The following is a 16,378-nucleotide window of genomic DNA, read 5'->3' as shown; positions in this document are numbered from 1 at the left end:
TTTGTTTTTTGTCTTTGCACTCATTGTTTTGGATTTGTTAACAGTATATTAGGTTTATGTTTTGCCATGTTCAGCACAGAAATGGCTCAGAAAAGATTTTGTTTAGAGCTGAATTCAAGTTCAAAGTGATCCAATTTGCAAAAGTGAATGGAAGTTGTGCTGCTAAAGGTCAGTTTGGTTCTCCTCCAATGGAGAAAGCAACCTAAGACTGGCTACAGGAAGAAGAAACCCTACTGAAAACACCTGGACAAGAGGCAAGTCAGAAAAATGGCCTGAGTTAGAGAGGGAAGTGAAGAGATGGATTGAAGAGCAAATGGCCAGTGAAATTCCTGTGTCCACAAAGATGGCTCAAAGGACTGGTGCCTCAGATTCATGAAACAGAATAGACTAAGCATGTGTCCAGGTGCCAGACTTGCCCAGGAGAGCTTGTGGTCAACTACAGACCAGAGCACAGGCAGGAGAGCAGTCAGAGTCCCTCTTAAGACATGGATTCATCATCAAACACAGATGAGGATGAGCTTGTGGATGGGAGTTTTGATGGTGATGAGAAATTTTATGATGTATGAGTTCAATAACTTTATGTAATACTTTTTTTTCAAATTTTCAGCCCCAAAATTAAGGTGTGTCTTATACATGGGGAAATATATTATAGCTAGTGGATATATAATTCAATCAATAATTCAATTAATTAATAAAATGGCCCTTTTTCCTCTTTTAAAATAATATATTAAGATTATTAAGCCTATCATTCCATATATTTACTGCTAGTTTCCTGCCTAATGAGTTAGCTAGAGAATGTTATATAATGGGCTGAAAAATGGCTGGCCTTAGAGTCAAAAAAGTCAGACAGCAATACAATCTTACCCCTTACACATCACTGACTGTGTGATTTGTGCAAATGCTGGTCCATACCTAGTTTCTCCAAACTGCTTTCCAGATTTCCCAGCAATTTTTGTCAAATGGTGAATTCTTGCCTCAAAAGCTTGGATCTTTGGGTTTATCAGACATTACTATAGTCATTTATAGTCATTAGTGTATTGTATAACTAATCCATCCCTTTGAACCACCACTCTTATTTTTTAACTAGTATATTATTGCTTTGATGATTATTACTTGTAAAAACTAGGGCAGTTAGGTGCTGAAGTGGATTAAGCACTGGCTTTGGAGTCAAGAGGACAGGAGTTCAAATACAGCTGTGTGACCTTGGGTAAGTGATTTAACCCTGACTGCCTCACTTCCAGAACAACCTCCAGTCATCCTTACTCGGATCTGGCCACTGGACCCCCAATGGCTCTGGAGGACAGAGAGTGAGACTGGTGACTTAACACAGCCCTCTCAATCAAATTCAGGCATCACCTCCCTGATGTCATGGTATTCTTCGAGAATAACATGTTAATTTGCCTTCCTTCAAATTTTTTTTATGGATTCCCTAGATAGTCTTGACCTTCTAAGAGTACAACATTTCTGAATTAATAAATTCATTCAATTAATATCCATTACATTGTGGAATTCCTTGAGAGCAAAGACTATTTTTTGCCCCCTGGTACTAAGCACAATGCCTGGCACATAGTAGGAAATTAATCAATATTCATTAATTATAGATAGATCGAATAAGCTAACTCCATTTTACAAATAAGAAAACCTGTCTCAGAAAAGTCAAGCAATGTTCTTGAGTTACCAAACTGGAAAGTGAACAGAGCTGGGATACAAAGTAGGTTTTTTAATTCCAATTTCTCCCCCAAGGATGTTACATTCTGCTGTGGAAACATAAGAAATTAAATTTTTAAAAAATATAGGGGCAGCTAGGTGATGCAGTGGATAGAGCACCAGCCCTGGAGTCAGGAGGACCTGAGTTCAAATCTGGTCTCAGACAAATCACTTTGGTCAAGTCACTTAACCCCACTGCCTTGCAAAAAAAAAAAAAAAAAAAATACAAAGTAACCTCCAGAGAGAGGAGATGGAGGATCAGGAGAGGCTTCCTGTAGAAAATGACACTACATTAGTGCATAACTTTTCCACTACAAACACTTACCTCATTTTCTCTTTTTTGTCCAGGAATTTCACCTAGTCCCACCTCAACTTCACTGAGTATATACTGGGGTAAAATGACTTTGCTTTCTAGTTCTTTCTTCTGTAGAAGTTCTTCTGTAATTCCCAGTGACTCAGCAACCTAAAATTTAGGGCAGAAAAAAAGAAACATTCAAGTAATTAGCAAATTTTCAATGACAAGTAAATATTAACTACATACATGACTAACTCCAATTTGGCACACAAAGTTCCTCTATGTAATCAGTTGGGAACAAAGATAAACGATTAGAATGAGTATCAGTAACAAAAAAAGTTATTCCCCAAAATTAAAGTTGTGGTGTTAGCAAAGTTTAGAAGAGGACACTGCAAAGGTTTTCTTAAGACTTCATGGTTCTCTTCCATGGGGCCTGAAAATTTATTGTGAAATTAACTTCCTTCAAAAGCAGATTCCTTAATGATATTAGCTTACATTCCAGTTCTCCTTACAACAGTCCCTGAGAGGTAGCCCAAAGATTTTTTTAAAAAATCTATTTTACAGATAGGGAAGCTGAGTCTCAGAGGTATGAAATAACTTCCTCAAGATTACATAGCTAGGAAAAATCAGAGCCAAGACTGGGGCTCTTTCGCTCCAGCTGCCTCTGTACCCATGATGCTTCCTTCTAGGGACAGTCACTGGACTATTTCCTTAAAAGTATTCATGCATACAGGGACATAAAGAGCTTTTTTCTCCATTGTCATATTCACATCCAGAGGATAGAAAGGGAGGAATGGGAAACTACATAGATATTTCAAATGTAACCCAAAAGAAAATAGAGTAAGGGGGGAAAAAAAGGGTTCAGGCAAGTTTTGAGCCTACCAACCTTGACAGTGTCCCCTTAAAAACTGATGCAATGTCATTTCTCCATAGAGGCTACATCACTGATGGGCTACCTATAAAAGATGGATTTAGATGGATGTATATAGCATTAGTGCAAGACAAATTCTGGCATGTGAAAAGAATGAAATCCACACTTTGTAATTGATAGTAAAACAAGACAAAAGCACATTAGAATCCAATTTGGAATCAAATTGCTTGTTATAAATTTAGTTTAATTTACTGTAATGTATAAAGTTCTAATTTTTACTATTAACAGGTAAGTCCAGAATTTCATTCCAGGATGTTAAAAGCCACCTTGTTTTCAGGGGTGCTTTTTCAGCATTCATAATTGCTTAATATATGATATTTAACCTTTTTTAAGACATCTAAGAACAGCATCTAGTAAATTTAAGGTGATAGTATCTAAACAAATGCTCTCCACATATTTTTAAAATAATGCATTTAAACAATATTTAGCTTATTTTTTTGTTTGTTTTTATAAGGCAATGGGGTTAAGCTACTTGCCCAAGGTCACACAGCTAGTATCAAATGTCCAAGATCACATTTGAATTCAGGTCCTGCTGACTCCAGGGCCAGTGCTCTATGCTCTGTACCACCTGGCTGCCCCTAAATTAGTCTATCTTGCTTTCTAGTTCAATTAAGTTTAATGAAAAACACTAGTATGAATGAAAATGCATAGCCAAGATAGACAAGATATGAGACCAATCATCAATTCAGTTAAACTGAAACAATGAGGAACTCTTTGGTCAACAGTGAGGGAGAAGAGTTTAATGGTAAGTAGGAGAAGAAGAAAAACTTACATAATACCAACAACATTAGACAGAATTACAACCAAGTGCTATATGAAATCCAAGAAGGCAAATATCAACAGCAAGTATGAAGTAGCATTAATGCTGGACTTTAAAAGCTGAATAATAAATGTTTACTGATTAACTGATGGATAGAAATTCAACAGGATGAGAAAAAGGAAGTCATAGGAAATGGTAGGCAAAAAAGCAGAGATGCAGCAAAGCCAAATCATATTCATTAGACAAAGTTTGGCCAAAATATAATACAGAGAACAGTATGGAAATAAGTCAGAAAAATTAGCATCAAATTACGAAATATCCTGATATCCAAAATCAAGAAATGTTAACCCAAAAAGCTAACTACAAAAAACTTGGTCAGATGTTAAGAATAAAATATAGCCTATATTCATTTGTAAAAGGACATTTTTAAAAATAACTTGAATGCACAATTCCCCTGTCCTATGCTCATTACCTCATTATTTTTTATTTCCAGTTGTTGCTGAGAACTCAAAACAGAATTATTGAAGTAATCTTGACACATTTTCTTAACCATTTTATGTAATTCTTCAAATTCCTTATATACACCTGGGAAAAAAGGTTTTGCTGGGTGTTTCTTTTCAACCTTTAGTGAAGAAGAAAAAAAAAATCACAGATGAAACAAAAATATTTAAAATACAATCAATAATTCTTATTAAAGTAAATGGTAAAATGATAAATTTTAACACTGTTGTTATTTTGCAATAAAGTCCTAAACACCACTCCTCTCCCATCCAAAGAACTTTTCTTTGTACCAAAGAAGTATAGTTAAGGAAACTAAAGCAAGTTATTGGAAAGATCAAACATATTCTTCAATCCATTTACTGTCTCTCACCATCTCTCTGTCAAAAGGAGGAAAAACAGGCAAGATAATGGTTCATTTTTTAAAAATGCAGGTTTCTTCCCTGAAAACAAATTCAAATTGCTAAGTATTTTACCTTTAATTAGAATAAATTAGTCATTACAGAATCTTCAGTAGGAGGGTAGTAAAAGGTTATCTACAATAATCTCTCAAGTCATTAAAGATTAATCTTGCTTCTAGGCCTAGCTGAGAGAGAAGGGAAGGGGAGAAATGGGAGGATCCACCAGTGATTGGCAACTCAATACCTCCTAAAGCACCCCACTCATAAGGGTTAAAACTGAAAGTGATTTAGAAATCACCTAGTTCCAACACCATTAATATAAACATAAATCACTTAATTAAACATCATCATTAAAGCTTAAGCCCAGAAAGTTTCTCTACGATCACCAACAATAGGTCAAGATTCAAACACACCTGACTACAAGTTCAGTGCTTTTTCCATTCCATTGCCAAGGCAGTGATAAATATTAAAAGATTCCTCCTTTATTCTGAGAAAAAAATCTGTTCCTAACATCTCTACCTATGGGTCCTAGTTTTGCTCATCAAAATTTCCTTCATGACAATTTCAAATATGCTTCTTCTTCCCTCCCCTTGCCAAATCTCTCATCTTCCAAGTAACTTATGCCTATTTCTTTTACCCATTCCTCATCTAAGTTGTCAGATGATCCCAATTGGTAGCAGTCATGTAGTTCAGTGGATTGGGCCTGGAGTCAGGAAAACCTGACTTCAAATGCAATTTCAGATACTTAATTGTATGACCCTCTGAGCAAGTCATTTAACCTGTTTGCCTTAACCTACTAGAGAATGAAATAGCAAATCATTCCAGTATTTTTGCCAAGAAAACTCCACAGGCAGTACTGGTCCATGGTCAACAACAATGATCCTGATTAGCCCTCTTGGTTAGGTTCTAGTTTTTCAATGTCTATTAAAAAGTCCCATCAATAGTTTGAACAAAGACCAAGGACTATTACCTTTAATTTAGAGAGAAAAAAAAAAACCTGATATCTTATCTTCTGATCTCGCTATCTCTTATACTTTATGTTTCTTACTTAAGGATATGATTTCTCTCTCATCACATTCAATTTGGATCAATGTATACCATGGAAACAATGTAAAGAGACTGGCAAATTGCCTTCTGTGGGGGGGGGGAATAAGATTGGGGGAAAATTGTAAAACTCAAAATAAATCAATTTTTAATAATTAAAAATAAAATAAAAAATAAAAAGCCCCATCAAGAATTCAGTTAGGGGGGCAGCTAGGTAGCACAGTAGATAGAGCACCAGTCCTGGAGTCAGGAGTATCTGAGTTCAAATCCAGCCTCAGAAACTTAATAATCATTACCTAGCTATGTGGCCTTGAGCAAACCACTTAATCCCATTGCCTTGCAAAAAAAACTTAAAAAAAAAAAGAATTCAGTTAGGACTACTAATTACTCAGAATATATAACCCTTCTTTTCACACTAAAAGCCAAAATTATGGTGCTTATGCGCCTGCTGGGTACTTTTTTTCTTTGAAAAAAGGACTTAGAAGATATTAAGCCTGAGGAGATTATGATAGAGAATGGAGAGAAAAATGAGAAAAAGATAAAGTGAAGAAAAGGAGAGTAAAGTTCCAGTCAGTGGCATAAACACAATATCACATCTGTACTATTCCTGCATGGACTCAAAATGGACACAAGAGGATGGAAAAATTCAGTATCATTGATTTAGAGCTGGAAGAGACCATGAAGATCACTTGATCCAAACCCCTCATTTTACAGATGAGGACCTGAGGTTAACCTGAGAAGTTCATATTTCAAACGAAGAAAAGGTTCTTTTTGTAAGAGAAAACAATCTACTTGTGCACTTATTCCCACTATCATAAAACTATTCTATTATCTCTAATCTTTATCTACTAGGCCTTTCTCTACTGACTACAATTACAGTCCTGTTTCCTCTATCTCTTAAAAAACCTCACTCAATTATTAATTCCCTCTTACTACCATCTTCTATATTCCATCTCCTTCATGACTAAACACTTTAAGAATGACAGCACTTACTCTGTGCCATAATTATATCATTACAACAACCCTGGCAGGCAGGTACAATTATTATCTCTATTTTACAGATAAGAAAACTGTCCAAATTGTAACTTGTCCAAGGTCACACAGCTAACAAGTATCTGAGATCATATCTGAACTCAGGTCTTCCTAACCCCAGCCCTTTTCCTCCTCCTCCTCCTCTTCCCACCCCCCCCCATCTCTCCCTCTTTCTCAATATTATTTTTATTTTATTGTTTTCAAACTCTTGCAGATAGTTTTCATCTTGTACCATATTTTTTCTACCTCCCTCCCTCCTTCCTTCCCCACATCCCATGACAGTGAGTAATCTGATAAGAGTTTATTCATGTACAATCTGTTTAACATATTTCCATATTGATCATGTTGTAAAAGAAGAACCAGAACTAAAGGAGGAAAAAAAAGATCATGCCTCTCACTCTTTTTTTTTAAACCCTCTGCAATCTCTATACACATCTTCATCATTCAACTGAGACTTCCCTATCTAAAGTTACCAATGATTTTTCTTAAGGACTAAATCTAACAGCCTTTTCCGAATATTCATCCCCCTTGGTCCTTTCTGTTGTATCTGTTACTGGTTGTTTCCCTACTGACTAAAATAAGTTCACATTGACTCCATCTTCAAAAAAAAAAAACCCCAATCTATCCTTGTCAGTTCTCTCCCCCATTTTGTGACTAATTTCTTGTCTACAATAGGTAACTCAGAAAACTTGAAACTGAAAAATAAAAAAACCAGAATTATTAACAATCTCTTAACTGCCATACGAGCCATCTTTTCTAAGTGCGCATCCTTTTTGACCCTTCTGAAGTCTCTGACACTGTCAATTACCCTTTTCTCTTTGGACACTCTTTTTTTCTAGGTTTTTATTACATTATTCTCTCTTGGTTCCCCAATATGATTGCTTTCTCTTGTCTCTACTGGATCCTTATTCTGGTCTAACTCACTTACCCACTAGTGTTTTCACAAGGATCTGTCCTGGGCTGCCTTCTCTTCTCCCTCTGTACTATTTCATTTGATGATTTCCCATGGATTCAATTATTGTTTCAAATTCCACTCTCCAAAACAAAATACCTCATCTTTCTTGTCCCCAAAACTCCAACAACCCTTGCCCCAGTCTATCCCAAAGTTGTTTCCTTCTAAACTTTCTTAACGTTTTCCTAGTCACCCATACTCAAAAATCTTGACACCTCACAAATCCTAAATATACAATCCATTGACAAATTTTGTTTCTTTTATTTTCACCTCTTCAGTATACTTCCCTTTCTCTACACTCAAAGAATCATCATCCTAGTTCTGATATTCCTTACCCCTTGACTGCATTATTGCTTTCTAATTATTCTTCCTTCCTTCCTCAAGTTTCTCTCCACCCCAGTCCATCCTCTATTCAGTTTCCAAAGTAATTTACCTAAAGTACAGGGATGGGGGCGGCTAGGTGGCGTAGTGGATAAAACACTGGCCCTGGAGTCAGGAGTACCTGGGTTCAAATCCGGTCTCAGACACTTAATAATTACCTAGCTGTGTGGCCTTGGGCAAGCCACTTAACCCCGTTTGCCTTGCAAAAACCCAAAGTACAGGGATGACCATTCTATGCCCCTAATTCAATGAGCTCCAGGATCAAATATAAAATCCTATTTGGCATTTAAAGTTATTCAAAAACTGCCCTCTATCCTACTTTTTCAGCATTCCTACACCTTACTCTACTGCACATATCCCATGACTTAGCCACACTAACCTACTTATGGTTCCTTAAACATGACCCTTGATTTCTAGACTCTGTGTCTTCACAATGGCTATTTCTCATACCTGGAATGATCCACCTTCTCACATTTACTAGTTTCTCTGACTCCCTTCAAAGCTCAGCTCATACCCTACCTTCTGCAGGAGGTTCATCCTTCCCCATCAGCTGCTAACTCTTCCCCTTTCAGATTACATGAATATCTTCTATACCTATCTGGGATACAATCAATACTCAAGGCCTCCACAAGGGCTCCTCCACAAGGACTCTATGGGCCATTTTGGGGCTTTAGATTTTTGTTTATTTGGGGTTCTGATATCCTTGTATTCTCAATGCTTGGCATTGTGCCTATCTAAATAAGTGCTTACCAAATGCTTCATGACTGATTGTTGCCCAAGTTCACAGAGCTAAAAAAAAAAGTGTCTGAGATTGGATTTTTTTTTTAAGGTTTTTGCAAGGCAAACGGGGTTAAGTGGCTTGCCCAAGGCCACACAGCTACGGAATTATTAAGTGTCTGAGACCGGATTTGAACCCAGGTACTCCTGACTCCAGGGCCGGTGCTTTATCCACTGCGCCACCTAGCCGCCCCTGAGATGGGATTTGAACTCACATCCTCCCAACTCCAAATCCTGATCTCTATCTACTATACCATTCAGTCTCTTATCACTGCAGGCATCAATCAGTACAGATAATCAGACACCTTCTTATATATGTCAAATACAGATATGATAAATATTTGCGGAAATCTGTTGCACAGAAAATCCCAAACACCCTAGTTCATTTTAAATGAAAACAAAATTTAACTTTCTAAATTATTAAGTTTCATCATCCGAAGCAGTATACTTTGTATATGATGAGAATACGCACCTTCATGAGAAGAAATTCATAGACAGTGACAAGTTTGCTTAGACGTGGTAAAGCCAGTTCCATTAAATCTTCACGGTCACACTGCTGGAGCAACTACCAAAACATGATACTTAGCAACTTTTGAAAACTCTGAATGTGCTTCTAAATATTCAGTAAGCCAACAGTAAATCTTCTTTTATATATTCTTAAAATTAAAAGCAGTCTCAGAGAGAATTGTAGTCCAATTTGCCTTCTACAGATTCAGAGAGATACTATACTGTAGATAATGGTATCTGCTTTATATGCCTTCATAGGCAGGGAGCACACTGAGAAAGCAGTATAAAGATGAATAAAGAATACTGGTCTTGGAGTCAAGATAATTTAGGTTTCAAATTCTCTAAACACTTCTAAGTGTTGAATTTGTGTATCAAAACTTTCCTGAACCTTAGTTTACTCATCTGTATAAAAAGGGAAATATTAGTAGTACCTACCTCACAGGGTCGCTATTAAGATCAAATGGGATGATGTATATAACATCCTTTGCAAATTTTGAAGTTCTATTCAGCATTCTTAACAAGGCAATACATTCCTTTTATGAAAGGTTCTAGTCATTAGAAATGACTTTTTTAAATATAAGGAAAATGTGTCTTCCTATTACTTTCACCATTAACTGGAAATCTATTCTCTCTTAAACATAACAGTCATTCAAATATTTATAATTTATATTTATAATTTATAATCCTAGGTCTTTTTCTCTAGGCTAACCATACATTCAATTATTCCTTGTATGAGATTAAGTTTTCAAATTTTTCACCATCCTTCTTGACAAAGAGAATGTCAATTTGCTGGAAAGAAGAGAAAGAACTAGAACATGAGACTTCCCTCTAACAGTCCACATCATATCCTAGCCCAACCTTCTCATCATGTGCAACTCCTGTTCATATTCTTCCACAACTTTCTTATCTAATATATTAAGGGACTTTTTTCTATTTTTCTTACAATTCCAAGACAATAATACTTTGACAAATCTATGTCTCATTGATACAGAAATTTCCCTCCACAGGCACAGAGTACCTGTAGCTATGATTTCACATCACTGTGAATCTTGTCCATATTCTTCTAAAAATCCTCAATAAACTATTCATCTTACATACTGGGAGTTTACCTCTGAGTCTTTTAACAATGCATGGATGTGACTACAGCACTCTCATTACAAAATCAGTTAACTTTCTTTTCTGATAGTACATATCCTAAATTATACTTCTTATTATTAGGTCACCATTAATAAGAAAATACTTCTTATTTACAATTACCATGCATCTCTCCACCAGACCTTTAGGTCACCCACAACTTTGATTCTTCAGAGATTGTGATATTCCAAGATTTTCAATTACAGAGCCTCAGCAGTAGGACAGCTGAATTAAAATGGAGAGCAAAATGGTATAAGAACTATCCCTAACTCAAAGAGTTGTTCTGAGGCTCAAATAAGTACTGTATATGAATAATTTTGCAGCATTAATATGCTAATAAATGTCATCTGTACACTTTTTTTATGGTAGCAAAGAGCTAGAAACAAAGTAGATTCCAATCAAAAAGGATATGGCTAAACTGGTACATTTAATGGACCATTACTGAACTGGTAAGTAACAGTGAATATGGAAAATACTGAGAAACATGAGTAGATTTTTATGAACTGAGGCAAGGTAGAGTAAGTAGAATCAGAAATATAATATACACACAACTACAACAATCAGGGTGGAAAGAGGGAAAATAAACTTGTAATTATAACCAAATTTAACCCCAAAGAAGAGATATGAGGATGGTCTTCCATCTCTTCTTTGAAGAAATATAGGACTAAGAATATAAATTCCTATATATCATGTCAGACTCAATTGATATTTGAGTTAGCTGGTTTTCTGGGTTGAAGGCAGGAAGGGTTAGGTAAAAAAATTTCACTAAGTGAACTGTAGATAGTCCTATATGTGGATATTATACAGACTGCACAAAATTCAACTTTATAGAACCTCCTCAATGAAATCCACTAATATTTCAACCTATAAAAATTAAATGTATGAAAGATGCCTGTTACCCTATTAGGACTGATTGAGTAGTGTGTGTGTGTGTGTGTGTGTGTGTGTGTGTGTGTGTGTGTGTATATATATATATATATATATATATATATATATATATATCTAATATGATGATGAATTGGTTTCCAAAATTTAACCAGACAGACGTGTTTGGAAAACTGTAACTAAGTTACATTCCAAACCAAAATCCCATCTTTTTAATTCAAAATTTCTGCCTGTGATGCTCTATGGTCACAGATCTTAAAACGTCAAAATCTCAAAAAAAAATCCAAATTATGGTTGACTCAAGGATCAATGGAAAGATACAAAGGGAATATAATACTATATACTTTATTATTAATGATGACATAAGCAAAGAAGTATTATTTGGAAGTTTCTGATCTGAAACAGAAGTAGCAGAACTATTCTACACAATTAGACACTAAAAATACCTTGAGTTAGGGAGTGCTATTAGCCCAAACTGCTCCCCATTTTAATTCAGATATGCTCCTGATGAGGTTCTGTGGTTGCAAAGTACTGGTACTAGGTCAAAGGGCATACATATTTTTATATTATTATGTGTGATTCCACCTAGTTTTCCAAAAGGCTGTAATTAATTTATAGTTTTACCAGCACTGTTAACAGTATAAGTTGTTAAATGGATATTTCTGTCTCAATGTTATTTTAATTTTCATTTATTAAATAAGAGAAACTATACTCTTTATGTCCTTTTTGGCAATTTTCTTTTCTTCTTTTAAGAACTGCCAGTTTATATCCTTAATACTGCTCATCTGTTAGAATATGGGTCTTAATATAAGTCTTGATTATATATACCTGTAAGCCTTGCTTTACTACATTTTTGTTTTGCTGCTACATGTGTGCATTAAGTAGGTTGATCTGAATTACTGTTTGCCTATATAATCTGATTTTACAGATGCCTTTAGCCTTCTTCTTAATTGTATGAGTAATTTTCTCAACCATATGTATGTTTATGGTTAAAGAAAATTCACCTGAATTTATATTCAGAACTATGTCACTAACATTAATTTCCACCTTAAAATAAAGCAAAACCAAAAATAATATCATATCAAAATCACTCTTTCCATTTGTATTTTTCAGAAAGATTAACAGTGAGTTTAATGGTTTAATCCAATAAGTGATTAGTACTAGTCTTCACAAAGATTATCTGGAGTTCTCACTCATTGCATTATATCTCTATTTTAAGGAATTCTATTATTCACTATTTTAACAGAATTATTAACCATTTATATTTGTATGACACTTTATAGTTTAAGAAGGATTTATTTACATCAATTTTTAAAATTTGATTTTAATAAGTTAAGGTAATCATTATCTTTATCATATAAAACAGGAAACTAAAGTTCAAAGAAGTAAAAGAATTTACCCACTATAAGCCAGAAATTCAGAAAAATGGCAGAACCACATCTCAGGCTGGTTTTCAGACACTCAGAGTTATTAATGACAGCACATTGACTTATAAAACAAGAAATTAACATTATCTATGTTGTATGGTATTTCCAGAAAACAACATGTTGAAGCTCAATTTACCATGCAAATGAGTTAGTTCTAGGAGAAGGTAGTTTTGATACATTCTCAAAGAAATGAAACCCTGATATTTTACTATATTACACTGAAGAGGGAACTTTTCCAAAAGAGTATAATAAGCTGAAACATGATACACCTATATACGTCAGAACAACCTACAAGCAAATGAAAAAGAATGTTCTGTTTGTTAGGACTTAAATACACACTCACACACACATATATGTGTACTTAAATATATATATATATATATATATATATATATATTTAAAAGTATACCTATAAAACACATATTATCATTTATAAATGATATTCTGCTTGATTTTATGCTAATGCTCAATTTTCCAACATCATTTCACAAGTTGAATTGTTACAATACCAAATAAAATGACCTAAGAGCAAATAGGCTTCAGAAATTTTTCCCCAAACTGAATCCAATGAAACACAAGTTTTTATGAAAGATAAAAGGTTCCAGGAATGACATACCTCTTTGAGTCTTGCTTTATTCCTCATTACATTTTCTTCTGCTTCTACACCTGTGCATGAAGTAGGCTGAAGTGACCTGCTGTGTTTGCCTGAACAATTTGACTTTATGGATGCCCTTAGCCTTCTACTTCTTTTTGATCCTCTGGTCCTCCTGGATCTCCAACGTGCCAAGTGAATTCCATTTTTTTCTTCCGCCCCCAATAATGTTCCAACTTCTTCAGAATCACAATTCTATATAGCATTCACCCAAAATAAAAAATAATAATAAATAAATAAAAATCTACAAATCATACTTTATGTCCTTCTACTAGGAAACATTCAAAGTCTGAATGAGCTCTGGAATAGATACAAATATGGATAAGGTACAATCCTTGCTCTCATGGAATTTGTAGCCTAGAAGAATAAGAGAAAAAAAAAACAAATACCAGAAAAAAAACAAATACCTATACTCTACTATAAGTACACTGGAGATGTATAATATTAAGATGCATAGGAGGGGCAGGAATCGCCATCAAGTGGAGGCAGCTAAGTGGCACAGTGGATAGAATACCAGCCTTGAAGTCAGGGGTACCTGAGTTCAAATCCGGACTCAGACACTTAATAATTGCCTAGCTATGTGACCCTGGGCAAGTCACTGAACCCCATTGCCTTGCAAAAACAGAGAGAGAGAGAAAGAGAGAGAGAGAGAGAGAGAGAGAGGAAGAAGGGGGCCTTTTCTCTTCAAAATACATTGTCATAATTTGGGATCAGCTACTTGGGGAAAAAAGACATGGTGTTTATCATGGAGTTTATCACAAAGGAGCTTACAACACAGAAATTTATAGGGGCCTAAATATTTATTAAACAGATCTACTTAAAAAAAAAAAAGTTTAAAGGTCATCTAGCACCTAAAAGTGCAGCATATAAACTCTTGATAGATTCCAGGCTCTTACCGACTGGGAGTCTTAGAGGAAAAAACTGTGAGGAGACTTTAGGACTCAATTTAACATTTATAGTATTCAAGAATGAATAGTTTGTTTTAAGACAATAACAGAAGTTAAAATAGGACATAGGAAATTCAAGAAAAAAGAAGTGTTACCTGTTGCCCATTCCATGCTGAATCTGGCTCTGTCATGCATGGAGCTAGTGTATTTTCAATATCTAAAGCATTTTTGACAGATGGTTCTGATGCCATTATATTCACAGTCCCATCTCCTACTTCTCCATTTCCATCAGGCTTATCAGATATTTTAGGTTCCCGCTGCTCATGACCTGGATTAAGTTTAAAATGTCGTGCTAGTCCTCCTTGTCCTATGTATGACTTTTCACAAGTCTGACACTTAAAAGTTTTAGGTTTTAGGTAATCACTTGAAGAATTAAATAACGTATCTTTGCCCCTCTTGTCATCTTCCTCTTCTACATTCAGTTCTGAATAGTCATCAGAATCTGACTGGTGCCCGTCAGCTAAATCCTCAGTTTTGATGAACTTGTAATCTTTAGCTTTATATTTTGGTGGTCGCGAAATTCTCCCTGATCGGGTTTTCACTTTTAAAGATTTTTTGAGTTTCTCATTGCACTCATTCTCAGGTGTGGAAATAAGTAAATTTGTTGAATTGGACATAATTGCTGACGACGTAATTGTTGGAGTATTAGAGGCAGACAAAGGAACAAATGTGGCCTTTTGTCCATTCAGCATTTTATGTGCTATGAACTTCTCCACAGAAACTGGTCTAAGAGGGGGCAGTGGTCTCTGCACAAGAAGCTGAAGAGGAGGTGGAGGTGAAAGATCTGCCAAATCCTGTTGTTCAGTTCTCATAAGAGGCTGGATCCGAATAAATGAAGGATTAACAACACTTAATCCTATCAAATCTGTATTGCCGTGGTATGGCTGACTCAAAGTTATTGTTTTAGGCCGAATTGCAGCAAGAGGTGGCATTGGCCTTTCTCCGGATTTTACCTTGACACGAATGGCTTCTAGTTCCTTGAACACAGAAAAATTTTTTTAAATGTTATGAATACAAAGTTATGCTCTTTTTTAAATTGCTACAGCATAGTTCTCATGACCTTGAATCTAACATTTAGCATTAAATAATCCATAATCATTAGCATTAAATAATGCCATAATCATGTCACTTCCAAATAAGCACTGCAAAGATATTATAACCAAAGTCTCTACTACCTGTAGATTTCTAAGTCCACATAAGTTTAAAGTTAGTATCAATTTTGTTCAAATAATGTAGGGCTGAAAAAGCCTTATTTGATTCATGTGTTCCAATTTCTTTATTTTTTATGAAGCAATTGAAATTCAGAAAGATTAACTGACTTGCTGGATAATCCCAAGATAGTAAGCAGAAAACTTGAAATTCAAACCCAAGTCATCTCACTTTATATCCAGCACTTTTTTCATAACATCATGTTGTCTCCCTGGACATTACCTAATAAAATATATACAGACACACATGCATCATGTATCTTCCACCTAAGTCCTCCCCTGATACTTCATCACCATATGGAAGTAACCAACTCTGTGTGGTCAGCCTCTGGAAGGTCCTGTCAAGGTGGAAAAGTTTTAAGTACAGGTCAAGCTATATTGTCTGTTGCTATCACCAGAGGATAAGTATGGAGCATGGGGTCATCATCTCAGGAAATTATTATTGATTTTTTTTGCCCACAAAAATTTATGAAACTATTAATTGAATCATGGAGGGGTTCTAATCTGTATCAATAAAAGGAAGAATCACATAATCATGGATCTTTTTAAATTGTGAATGAATATATACATATTTGAAAGGCTGCCAACATTATAGATAGAAAAAAATGATTTAATAATGCCCAAGTAGTATTTAATTTAAACAAGTAGCTCTCTGAAAATCTTAATCCTCACACTTCCCTGTTTTTCTACTGAAAAATAGTAATTGAGTTTTTGTTAACCCACATGTAGCAGTCAATGTGATGTCAGGGACAAAGATATTCACCTCTCTGCCCCTTAACCTAATACTTGATTCATTAGTTTATTAATCCTCTCATATTGGATTCATAGGCAATCAAGAAT

General features: G+C 35.2%; 1 protein-coding gene across 2 annotated transcripts in view; it reads right to left on the bottom strand.

The window, feature by feature from the left end:
* ZNF839 (zinc finger protein 839) overlaps positions 1 to 16,378 on the bottom strand; it is a 37,953-nt gene that overhangs the window by 9,881 nt on the left and 11,694 nt on the right. The window contains exons 2-6 of one of the 2 annotated variants that reach the window (XM_074213145.1): positions 14,426 to 15,307; positions 13,348 to 13,578; positions 9,251 to 9,343; positions 4,166 to 4,315; positions 2,033 to 2,170 (exon numbers count right to left, since the gene is read on the bottom strand). In XM_074213145.1, coding sequence (XP_074069246.1) covers positions 2,033 to 2,170; positions 4,166 to 4,315; positions 9,251 to 9,343; positions 13,348 to 13,578; positions 14,426 to 15,307 — 1,494 coding nt within the window. The remainder of the gene's footprint in view (positions 1 to 2,032; positions 2,171 to 4,165; positions 4,316 to 9,250; positions 9,344 to 13,347; positions 13,579 to 14,425; positions 15,308 to 16,378) is intronic. The other variant, XM_074213146.1, reaches the window with a different exon arrangement.

Source organism: Macrotis lagotis, chromosome 1 (assembly GCF_037893015.1).
Source record: "Macrotis lagotis isolate mMagLag1 chromosome 1, bilby.v1.9.chrom.fasta, whole genome shotgun sequence".
Classification (NCBI taxonomy): Eukaryota; Metazoa; Chordata; class Mammalia; order Peramelemorphia; family Peramelidae; genus Macrotis; species Macrotis lagotis.
The sequence above is the reverse complement of the archived record's forward strand: the minus strand, read 5'-3'. Positions and strand labels throughout refer to the sequence as shown.